The 12,458-nt window shown below is 45.2% G+C and overlaps 1 protein-coding gene across 3 annotated transcripts in view; it reads right to left on the bottom strand.

Annotated features, from left to right (window-relative positions):
• Positions 1-12,458, bottom strand: part of LOC115141366 (zinc finger protein 236-like) — a 98,877-nt gene that overhangs the window by 14,910 nt on the left and 71,509 nt on the right. For all 3 annotated transcript variants that reach the window (XM_065000142.1, XM_029680155.2, XM_029680156.2), the window contains 5 exons: positions 7,371-7,474; positions 5,871-6,269; positions 3,732-3,877; positions 2,722-2,944; positions 349-552 (listed from right to left, as the gene is read on the bottom strand). In XM_065000142.1, coding sequence (XP_064856214.1) covers positions 349-552; positions 2,722-2,944; positions 3,732-3,877; positions 5,871-6,269; positions 7,371-7,474 — 1,076 coding nt within the window. The remainder of the gene's footprint in view (positions 1-348; positions 553-2,721; positions 2,945-3,731; positions 3,878-5,870; positions 6,270-7,370; positions 7,475-12,458) is intronic.

The raw sequence follows: 12,458 nt of genomic DNA, 5'->3' as shown, positions 1-12,458 counted from the left end.
GCTTCCCTTACTTAAGTTTAGTTTTTGAGTCTTACACTTTCGATTTTGCACACTAGCTTCAAACAGCTGGGGGAAAAAATGTGGTTTTGGAAAATATATTTCTCAGCGTTTTAGATGATACAATGATTTGCTCCACTATACTTGCTTGTTTTGTCGCATAAACTGAAATTAAGTCAACCAGGAAATGGCAGAGCAATTCCTGCATAGTGCATCTTTAAAAGCATATTGGATTGGTGCAAGCATTAGCTGGAGAGTTTCCTTCTTTGTTAAATCCATGATGGGGAGCGTGCAAGTGTACACTTTGGGAGAAGTATGGAGAACAGGGACAGATCATTTGTGTGTGTCTACCTGATATGGTGAGTGTGATCTCCTGGGGGTGGTTGCCTGCAGCAGTGTTGCCCCCAGCAGCAGCATTGGCCTGGGCCTGGACATGAGCTAGAGCCTGGGTGAGGCTGGAGTTGTTGATGGTCAGGGTGATCTCCTGAGCACCATGAGCCCCACTGGACACCAGGCCTGGAGCATTCATCACATGGCTCAGGTCCTGATGAGAACCTAAAGGGGGAAGGAGAGAAAACCGGGAGATACAGAAGCCATCATTAACTAATTGACTCTCTTCACTTCTATCCTTCCTCTCTTTTTTTCCTCTCCTATCCTCTCCCCTTTTCATCCCTCTTCTCCTTATCCCCATTTTACTCCCTCCCTCCATCTATTCTCTCCTCTCCTCTCCCGCCGTCTCCCATGGCTTAGGCTGACACCCTATGCTGTCAAAGTAGGTCCAGCTGGTGTGAAAGCATGGCTGTGGAACAAACTCATTGTGACAGTTTCCTCAAGGTGGAGCCACACATCACATACCACTCATATCAACAAAATAAAGCTGTGGAGCCCAAAAGAGAGGAGAGGATATGAGTAGAAGAGACATCGCCAGCTGCACACATTAGTTAAGAAACACTTTAGTGAAACATCTACCCATTTTTAAGTTTGGCTGAAAGGAAGCAAAAAGGATTCGGCGTCGTCGAGGAAAATCCAGAATTTCATTAATTATTGATAATGACCACGTTTACATGCACACCAATATCCTGTTATTATTCACAATACTCAAGTATTCTGTTTTTGAGTTGATGCATATAAACATCATATCCCGTTTACAATAACCCAAAAAAGCTTGCATCCCGGTTATGAGAAACTCGGAAAAAGATGCCTGGGATATGCAGATCGAAGACGGGATACTGTGGCATGTAAAAATCTTATCCCCCTTAATGTTCTTTTTGCGGTCTGCGGAGGCTGAGTTTAGCTTTCATGGGTGTTGTGTGATGTTTTCATCTGATTGTCAAACAAATCACTTCAAAAAGTAGGCTCCCTGCGCAGTTCCATCCACCATAATATATATATATATTTTTTTTATTCTGCTTATAATTTCCGACATTTGGTAGTCCATTTGTCAACTAAGCTTCTCTTCTGTCATAACTTGGTGCCCCAGAAGACGAAATAAAGTAGTGCTCACCAGAATAATGTCTTACATCGATAGAACGAATGCAGTAGTAATCTAGTAAACACCTGTAAAGTTGTCGGTTTCGTTTAGGGACCGGGCAGAATGTCAAAATGTTATCAGTTTGACCAATTTTAAGGAAATTAAAAGCTGAGAAAATGACGAAACACATTTATGAAAAGACTTCTGTTTGTCCTGCTTGCATAACACTGTCAAATATAACACATTACACGCAGTCACGTTTTCTCAAGAGATGCTGAAAGAAAGAATTCAAATTTCTCCACTCCTGTTCGAGACAAAATTAACGTGTGTGTTGTATAATTTCATTGCCAGAAACGCAACATTCTGCAGCATTTAAAATGATATTATGCTACGTGTGAAAGGTTAGAAGCCAAAGTCAGTGTCCATATTTCAGTTACTATTCGATTTAACCCATATGACCTTAAATGAGGAACATTCTGTTTATTCATGGTTACAGGGATAAGACTTTAAGCGGGATATGAACTACTATCTGGAACACAGTGTGCATGTAAACGTGGTCAATGTTAGTATAGGAATGCATATGAGAGGTATGGGGGAGAAGACGGGAGCACCATGCACCTGTGTTGTCAAATCAAATGTATGCATCTGTTGAGGGAACAGGTCAATTGAGGAGAAGAAAATGTGTACATCGGAAAGGCACTACAGTTTCTGCTTTGAACAGAAAATGCTCCATCTTGAAAAACGTGAATGCTGACATGCACAATGCTTTGGGATTGTAATGGACTAATAAACTAATAAACATAACCAACTGACATTTACTCTTGAGGTGCTGACCTGTTGCACCCTCGACAACTACTGTGATTATTATTAATTATTATGAACATTTAAACATCTTGGCCATGTTCTGTCATAATCTCCACCCGGCACAGCCAGAAGAGGACTGGCCACCCCTCATAGCCTGGTTCCTCTTTAGGGTTCTTCCTAGGTTTTGGCCTTTCTAGGGAGTTTTTCCTAGCCACCATGCTTCTACACCTGCATTGTTTGCTATTTGGGATTTTAGGCTGGGTTTCTGTACAGCACTTTGATATATCAACTGATGTAAGAAGGGCTATATAAATACATTTGATTTGAATTTGATTTGATAACACAAGTGAACTTTCCGAGGGAACTACCCCTTCAATTCTCCTGAGGGATCATGTTAGTATAGGAACAGAAATGCGAAATTCCGGGGTGAAGACGGGACCACCATGCACCTGTGATGTCGTGCTCGCCAAGGCTACCCATGGTGACGTGGCCGGGGCCGATAGCGGGGGGGTGCAGAGCCAGGCTGGTGAGCGGGTGCAGGACCACATTGGAGCTGGACGCCGAGGGGTCTCCCGTGGCCATGAGGTGGGCACCAGGGTGGCTGGTCAGGCTTCCGTCTCCTGTCAGGGCGTGGGAGAGGAGACCTCCCTGCTGGAGGATGGCTGGGTCAATCTGGAGGGGATGGGAGAATACCAATGAGTCAACACAAGAGAGGGGTGGGAGGGAGGGAGAGAGAGAGAGGGAGGGAGAGAAAGAGGTGAAAGAGAGAGAGAGAGAGAAAGGGAGAGAGAAAGAGAGAGAGAGAAAGGGAGAGAGAAAGAGAGAGAGGTGAATAGAGAGAGAGAGGAGAGAGAAAGAGAAAGAAAGAGAGAGAGGGAGAGAGAGAGAAAGGGAGAGAGAAAGAGAGAGATGTGAATAGAGAGAGAGAGGAGAGAGAGAAAGAGAAAGAAAGAGAGAGAAAGAGAGATGAGCGAGAGAGAGAGATGAAAGAGAGAGAGAAAGAGAAAGAAAGAGAGAGAGAAAGAGAGAAAGAGAGAAAGAGAGATGAGCGAGAGAGAGAGATGAAAGAGAGAGAGAGATGAAAGAGAGAGAGAGATGAAAGAGAGAGAGGTGAAAGAGAGAGAGAGAGAGATGAAAGAGAGAGAGGGGGAGAGAGAAAGAGAGAGGTGAATAGAGAGAGAGGAGAGAGAGAGAGAGAGAGAAAAGAGAGAGAGAGATGAAAGAGAGAGAGAGAGAGAGAAAGAGGTGAAAGAGAAAGAGAGAGAAAGAGAGAGAGAGATGAATGAGAAAAAGAGAGAGAGCGATAGGGGAGCAGAGGAGAGTTAGGACAGATGATGAAAAAGAGGGAACAAAGGGAGAAGGAGAGGTGGAGCAAAGGAGAGGAACGAGAGGGTGAGAAGTAGGTGACACTGGCAGTGACAAGCACTCACTCACACACACACACCCCCCCCCTCATTACCTGCAGTGTGATGTTGTTGATGTTGCTGGAGTCGATGCCAGAGATCTGGACGTTGGGACACACTAGGTTGGCAGAGGTGAGCTGGAGGTGGATGCCCTCCAGAGTAGCCAGACCCTCCGACAGAGACACTGTCAGGTCACCACCCGCTACAATAGAATCACAAACCACACCATTAGATTAGAAGACCTTAATTGTCCCAAGCTTGGATAATTCGACTTGCATTTTAAGGCATCGAGTTTGTACACATAACGGGCTGTTATAAAAAGCAGACTCCCATTCTGTGATATTTATAGACATTTTCTATCATTTAAATGAATCACAAAACACCCATCTATTCTGGAAGAATGGCACTTAGAAATGCATGATGAGCCCAATTCACCTGTCTAGACTCTAAACCCACCATAAACCAAAGTATAAGGTGTGGGACTTTGAGAAATAACTTCAATTATGTAATTTAATGCAGATTCACATAATAAAAAAATGAATGGTAATAATTCCGATTTTTCTGTGTTTGCTCAATGTGCTCGAACAGATAAGAGGAGTGGCTCAGAGTAACTTATCATCCAACAGGGGATCTTCGAGGGAACTAGGGGCCTACATGCGAGCGAGCGAGAGAGAGCGAGAGAGAGAGAGAGAGAGAGAGAGAGAGAGAGAGAGAGAGAGAGAGAGAGAGAGAGAGGCTGCCAGTAGCACCCTGAGTTGTGTGCCAGCAATGAGCACGGTGCGTGGAAGCCATTTCTAAGTCATTTCGAAGCCCTACTAGATTCTCGAACAGCGCTGTGAGGGGAATTCATTTCATGGCTGCTTTTTTGGATGGCTTCCCCCTCGCTGCCAGTTTGAACAAACGACAGATTAGAGGTGAAGTGAGCCAGAGTTCAGTCAAAACATTTCAACTCTTAAGTGTTGATGCTTTTCAGACTCCACAAATGTTGCTTCAGACTCCTTATTTCATCCTAGTCTGTAGATCTAACTAACAGATACGTCATACTGTAGTTGAAGCTGAGAATGTCTTAATAAATTGTATGGAACAAATATTTATTTTCCATGAGATGGGAAACTTGTCTTTGACATGAGGCTCATGTAACAGTACAACTTTAGACCGTCCCCTCGCCCATAACCTGGCGCGAACCAGGGACCCTCTGCACACATCAACAACAGTCACCCATGAAGCATCGTTACCCATCGCTCCACAAAAGCCGCGGCCCTTGCAGAGCAAGGGGAACTACTACTTCAAGGTCTCAGAGCAAGTGACGTCACTGATTGAAACGCTATTTAGCGGGCACCGCTAACTAAGCTAGCCGTTTCACATCAGTTACACTCACACGAGGAAAACTACAGGAAAAGTGCTTTTAAATATTTGCAGAACATTGGTCTTGCTTTTGAACCAGGCGTGAAAGACGTTGCCTGGCTACCTAGACTCCTTGCTCCAGCCAAATACTACACCACGCCCATGGACGTTAGAATCTTCTCCACAATGAGTCTGGATCGGAGTGCCTCCTCGACCCCTCATGAATTGAAACACATTCGGGGCCGTCTTATTGGTCCAGAAACCAATGGGTTGGGCCAGAGCCAGAACACAAGTGGGTAAAGCGTCAGTTTGGAAAATTGCCATTGGCGTTGATACTGATTGGTTAGAGACGATCCAATCGCTGATGACTTTGTTTTGTACAACACACCTCGTGCCCCTCTTCACCACAAACAATTTCAATGATGGCTCTTCCTTGGCTGGCTACTGAGAACAGACTGTACTTGGACTCAGGCTTCAAACCTCTCCTCTCAGTCTCAAACTATGGTTTGAATGTAGACTAGGTTAGGGCGGACTGTTCAGGTGAAATATGGTTGCTGTGCTGAGCAGCACTTGGGTGCATGCTTCATGTCAATAGTGGAAGGGGTGAGCTAGGCTTGCATAGGGTAATAAGTATTGGCAATAAGAATGAAATAATTATGTGTTTGTGGCAATGGACGGTTGTGCGAATGTGTGTGTGTGTGTGTGCCAGGGTTGCGGTGAATTCCACCTAAACTCAAGTCAGGAATTGAATTGTATTAATGCATTTTATGGAGAGGAACCCATGTTCAATTCAATATATTCATTGAATTGGAATTGACCCCCAACCCCGATGTGAGTGAGTGGGCCCTTACCGGACATGGAGGTAGGCAGAATAGCCTGGCCCACCAGGCCTTGCTGCAGCAGGTTCTGGTCAAACTGGCCTGCGAGGACCTGGTTGGCTGGGAGGTAGATGTTATGGTCTGTGGTGGTAGCCTGGAGCAGGCCCACAGGGTGGAGGATCTCCGAGTTAGCCGGGTGCTGCTGGTTCTGGTTACTTCTGGATGATGCCGCTCGCTTGGCCTTCCGACCCTCTGAGCTGGGCCGGTAGTGACACTGGATGTGGGTCTTGCGGTGGCCTGAGGTGCGGAAGCGGAGCTCGCAGAAGGGGCATTTGAAGGGCTTGGAGCCTGTGTGGAGACGCATGTGGACTTTCAGACTCCCTTTGGTGGAAAAGGATGTGTTGCACATGTGACAGTTGAACAGCTTCTGACCTGCAGGGGGAGAACAACAGAATAATAGCATTGTTAACGGTAGGTTTCTTCTTGTTTTCCCCTATAGTATGTAGCCCTAACGGGGATTTACTGTGTACCACTGATTCTCATTATTTAACAGTGGTAGGTTTGGCAACAATGTGACTGAGGTCTGGGATCGAGTGAGGGCCACCAGGGGTTTGTTTGGAGTGGGGGTTGGGTGTTAGGTCCAAAATGTGTATTGTGACTCTAGATTGATGTGAACCAATAAAAAAATATATATTCTCAAAAAACTTTTGCCAATGATGTCCTGAAACAGAGTTTGAATGTCATTGTTCCATTGATGAACGTTTGGCACCTCCGTTCTGACAAGACGCCTTTTCCTCGATTTCTCCCCTAGAGTACCAATGAAACGAGTCACTTTTCTAATCACTGCAGTTCCAAAAGTTAATTCAGACGTCCCTACAGAGAATACTGATCCGCAGCTCTTCGACAATAACTTGGGACTATTAGGCCTGCTTAGCAAATGTCTGGGCCTTCTCATTAATCAGGGAGAATGAGTGTGTCTGCTCCAGGGTCAGAGTGTCAAACCACAGTAATTACCAAAAGAGAACAAGGTGTGAGGAGATATCTCCTAATATCCCTTGAATAACAAAACTTTTCTGCTGCCATCTTGCGCCGGCGATCAAACCTACAACTCCGTCCCATAAATCATCGGGCACAATTACTCCCCACTGCGCCGTTAGATGATAAGACATGCAAATGAGGCCGATTTAAATATTGTTTATAACAAATTAGGACTACGTGTCCAAGAATTTATAAACTCTTGTTTTTGAGTACGGACCCGCTTTCACTGCATTTACTGATTGATTTACATAATGTAACTCTTAAATCATGGATCAAAGTGCACTCTACACCCACAGAGTTGGACCATACTGAGAACATATTGCAGCTAATGTAGCAACAACCCTAACATCACTTAAACTAATTAACAGGGACAGATCAGCCTACGCTACTCCCACGGTGGCATTTGAACCAACGTTCCCCTCCTACGGTGTTTCCTCTGATCCCCCCCATCTGATCAGATGGAGTGGAAGTACACGCTGTGTACTGCACGCTGACCTGTGTGGGTCTTTATGTGGCAGTCCAGGGTGGACTTCACGGTGAAGTTCTTCCCACACTCGTCACACTTGTAAGGACGCTCTCCTGTGTGGATCCGGATATGTCTAGAGAGAGCGAGGAGGGAAGGAGAGAAAGAGCGAGCGAGAAAGTTACTCATGAACATTCCTGTTAGAATGGAGAGCGTGTCAAGGGAACGCTTTAGGTTAAGTTTCAGAGTCTAAGAATTAATTAAAAGAAGTTAAATTAAAAGAAGATGAATTAAAAGAAGGTTCACATTCTTTTCATAAAGAAATACAGTGTAACACACAATGCATTTATCACCTGTGGCCATTCTGATGTTTTCCTATTTTCATTTTGCATGCTTTGCGCTTACCAAGGCTCCCAGGAAATTAAATCAAACCTGGATGTCATCTCTCCTGAATTTGAATCTGCAAGTTTCAGGCACAAGGCCACTGACTCTGCAAAATTGTTAGTTTACTCCCTCTCATAACCTGAGCAGGGATACGTTTATTTTTATATTATGACATTTTTTTGCTGACAAAGCAGAACGTTTTCTATTAGAATGGGTAGCTTGTCGGGGTAACTTGTCTTTGTCAAAAACACGTCAGCTTTATTGTTTTGATAAAAGAGCACCATGAAATGAAGTGAATACATCTTTGTTGCAGCCATCCCCATTTCTCCTTGTTTTCGGGAAGGCTTAGTGACTCGATAATTATATTAGGCTACTTTTGAAGAGCTTCCGAAATGAAAAGCTAAGCCTATCCCATAAATACTTCAATATGTCCTTGAGTTATGACTGGTCGGGGGGGGTGTTTGACGAAGCCATAATGATCATTACTTAAGATCTGACAAGCTCATTACTTAATATCTTAATACCCCAATCTAATATTCCTCGCCATTGATTGCAACCAAACTTTTATGGTCCAGTATAACCTATTCTCTTGTTAGCAGAACATTTTATGCTCGGATTGCAATGAATGATGGACCGAAATTTCACTAACTAAAAGTTACTGCTCGAAAACACTGCACTAAAGAAATGAGCCGTTGATATGGCACCTCTGTCCATTTCATAGCAGTATTTTCTCTTCTTCTTACAAGATGACTCCATAAACCGATGGGACAATTCCAGCTGTCAAACTAGATTCTGCCTCTCCTCACTCAGCTCCGCTCATGTTAAGCGGAGGCATCCTTCCTTAAAGGGGCAATCTGTGATTGCTACGCCCATGATATATGCCCCATTGATTTTTGAACAACATCACATGCTTCATGAGCTTAGTTCAACTGTCGAACCCCAACAGAAAGCAACATCTAACATTGTTTTACTCCAATGTTTGTAAACAAAAAAAACACTGTATAGCCTCAAAACATGATTTAAAATATACATGTGCAATATACATAGCCAGTCCTTGCATCCAAACATCTTTCTTTGAATTTGAGAGTGGTTACATTTCTCCAGCCCCATCGCTCAGCAGTTTTAAGGGGGACCGCTGTGTTATTGTTTCAACTGCAGATTGACGCTTTAAGAAACATTTCGCCTGTCACGCACTGTTCACACACCGGTGCAACACTAGTGCCAAACAAGAGGGAAATGAAGAGGGAAACAACTCATTTCTCCACACACCAGTGCAACACTAGTGCCAAACAAGAGGGAAATGAAGAGGGAAACAACTCATTTCTCCAGCGCTTGACGATGACAATCGTTCACAGGGGGGAGATTATTATTATTCTTTGGGCTGTTTAGCAGCTTGTTTGGCGGTGATCTGACGAATGAACTCCCCAGTAAACACGTGTGTGTGTATTGGCAGGTGATAAGCACCCCAATAACACGAACCCTGTCAGCCAGCCTGTGAGTGCTGTGGGCTGTGTTAATAACTTCAGATAGGGTCTATTGTGGAGCCCCTCTCAGAGCAGAGGTCTGCAGTAGAAACTGTTGTAGTGACTGGGAGGAGGGCTCTTCTTCTGGGAGAGAGGTTGGGTCAGGGCTGCAGTTTGGAGCCTGTTCAGGGCCCTTTAATTGGAATCTCTGTAGTGGAGGGCTCTTCTGGGATATAGGATGGGCGTGGGGGGGGTGGGAGACAATGAGCTGGGCATTGCTCTTTGAGAGGTCCAGGAGGAGAGGGCGGCTGGAACGACAAGGTAACTCTTCAACCGCTGGGAAAGACAATCATGACAGAATAATGAGAAGGAGAGAGAGAGAGTGAGAGAGAGAGAGAGGTGGAGATGGACGTAGAGGTTGACTCACGGGCTGGACTGCACCTGAACATGAGAGGAGCCCCTCTCAAAGAGCTCAGAGAGGTGGGGGAAACATCAACCCCAAGAGCAAGATATTCAGATACACTGAGAGAGTCTGAGTCGCTCAGAGTCAGAGCATGAGGGGGAATAGGACCAGGGCCTAAACGAACACCTGCCATGTCTATTTCAGCAGCCACGTTGTCGGTTGGTCAGGGCTCCACAGTGCAAGCATTTTTCAATGCTAGAGTTTGCTTCAACTGCTAGCGAAGACACATTTAAAAAATAAAATAAATTATATATATATATATACATACATACACACTGCTCAAAAAAAAAAAGGGAACACTTAAACAACACAATGTAACTCCAAGTCAATCACACTTCTGTGAAATCAAACTGTCCACTTAGGAAGCAACACTGATTGACAATACATTTCACATGCTGTTGTGCAAATGGAATAGACAACAGGTGGAAATTATAGGCAATTAGCAAGACACCCCCAATAAAGGAGTGGTTCTGCAGGTGGTGACCACAGACTACTTCTCAGTTCCTAGATGGAGTCTACAACCCACACAAGTGGCTCAGGTAGTGCAGCTCATCCAGGATGGCACATCAATGCGAACTGTGGCAAGAAGGTTTGCTGTGTCTGTCAGCGTAGTGTCCAGAGCATGGAGGCGCTACCAGGAGACAGGCCAGTATATCAGGAGACGTGGAGGAGGCCGTAGGAGGGCAACAACCCAGCAGCAGGACCGCTACCTCCGCCTTTGTGCAAGGAGGAGCAGGAGGAGCACTGCCAGAGCCCTGTAAAATGACCTCCAGCAGGCCACAAATGTGCATGTGTCTGCTCAAACGGTCAGAAACAGACTCCATGAGGGTGGTATGAGGGCCCGACGTCCACAGATGGGGGTTGTGCTTACAGCCCAACACCGTGCAGGACGTTTGGCATTTGCCAGAGAACACCAAGATTGGCAAATTCGCCACTGGCGCTCTGTGCTCTTCACAGATGAAAGCAGGTTCACACTGAGCACATGTGACAGACGTGACAGAGTCTGGAGACGCCGTGGAGAACGTTCTGCTGCCTGCAACATCCTCCAGCATGACCGGTTTGGCGGTGGGTCAGTCATGGTGTGGGGTGGCATTTCTTTGGGGGGCCGCACAGCCCTCCATGTGCTCGCCAGGTTCCTCCTAATGCAAGACAATGCTAGACCTCATGTGGCTGGAGTGTGTCAGCATTTCCTGCAAGAGGAAGGCATTGATGCTATGGACTGGCCCGCCCGTTCCCCAGACCTGAATCCAATTGAGCACATCTGGGACATCATGTCTCGCTCCATCCACCAGACTGTCCAGGAGTTGGCGGATGCTTTAGTCCAGGTCTGGGAGGAGATCCCTCAGGAGACCATCCGCAACCTCATCAGGAGCATGCCCAGGCATTGTAGGGAGGTCATACAAGCACGTGGAGGCCAAACACACTACTGAGCCTCATTTTGACTTGTTTTAAGGACATTACATCAAAGTTGGATCAGCCTGTAGTGTAGGTTTTCCACTTAAATTTTGAGTGTGACTCCAAATCCAGACGTCCATGGGTTGATAAATTTGATTTCCATTGATTATTTGTGTGTGATTTTGTTGTCAGCACATTCAACTATGTAAAGAAAAAAGTATTTCATAAGAATATTTCATTCATTCAGATCTAGGATGTGTTATTTTAGTGTTCCCTTTATTTTTTTGAGCAGTGTGTATATATATATATATTTCACCTTTATTTAACCAAGTTCTCATTTACAACTGCCACCTGGCCAAGATAAAGCAAAGCGACACAAACAACAACACAGAGTTCCACATGGAATAAACAAGCGTACAGTCAATAACACAATAGAAAAAAAGAAAGTCTATATAGAGTGTGTGCAAATGGCATGAGATGGTAAGGCAATAAATAGGCCATAGTAGAGAAGTAATTACAATTTAGCAAATGAACACTGGAGTGATAGATGAGCAGATGATGATGTGCAAGTAGAAATACTGGTGTGCAAAAGAGCAGAAAAGTAAATAAAAACAATATGGGGATGAGGTAGGTAAATTGGGTGGGCTATTTACAGATGGGCTATGTACAGCTGCAGCGATCGGTTAACTGCTCAGATAGCTGATGTTTAAAGTTAGTGAGGGAAAAGTGAGGGAAATATAAGTCTCCAGCTTCGCCGATTTTTTCAATTCGTTCCAGTCATTGGCAGCAGAGAACTGGAAGAAAAGGCGGCCAAAGGAGGTGTTGGCTTTGGGGATGACCAGTGAGATACATCTGCTGGAGCGCGTGCTACGGGTGGGTGTTGTTATCATGACCAGTGGGTGGGTGCTGCTATGGTGACCAGTGAGCTGAGATAAGGCAGAGCTTTACCTAGCATAGACTTATAGATGACCTGGAGCCAGTGGGTTTGGCGACGAATATGTAGCGAGGGCCAGCCGACTAGAGCATACAGGCCGCAGTGGTGGGTGGTAAAAGGGGTTTTGGTGACAAAACGGATGGCATTGTGATAGACTGCATCCAATTTCCTGAGTAGTGTTGGAGGCTATTTTGTAAATGACATCGCCGAAGTCGAGGATCGGTAGGATAGTCAGTTTTACGAGGGTATGTTTGGCGGCGTGAGTGAAGGAGGCTTTTTTTGCGAAATAGGAAGCTGATTCTAGATTTAATTTTGGATTGGAGATGTTTAATGAGTCTGGAAGGAGAGTTTACAGTCTAGCCAGACACCTAGGTATTTGTAGTTGTCCACATATTCTAATTCAGAACAGTCCAGAGCAGTGATGCTAGTCGGGCGGGCGGGTGCAGGCAGCGAACGGTTGAAAAGCATGTATTCGGTTTTC

Source organism: Oncorhynchus nerka, linkage group LG14 (assembly GCF_034236695.1).
Source record: "Oncorhynchus nerka isolate Pitt River linkage group LG14, Oner_Uvic_2.0, whole genome shotgun sequence".
NCBI classification, from domain to species: Eukaryota; Metazoa; Chordata; class Actinopteri; order Salmoniformes; family Salmonidae; genus Oncorhynchus; species Oncorhynchus nerka.
This window is presented reverse-complemented; position numbering and strand designations above follow the sequence as displayed.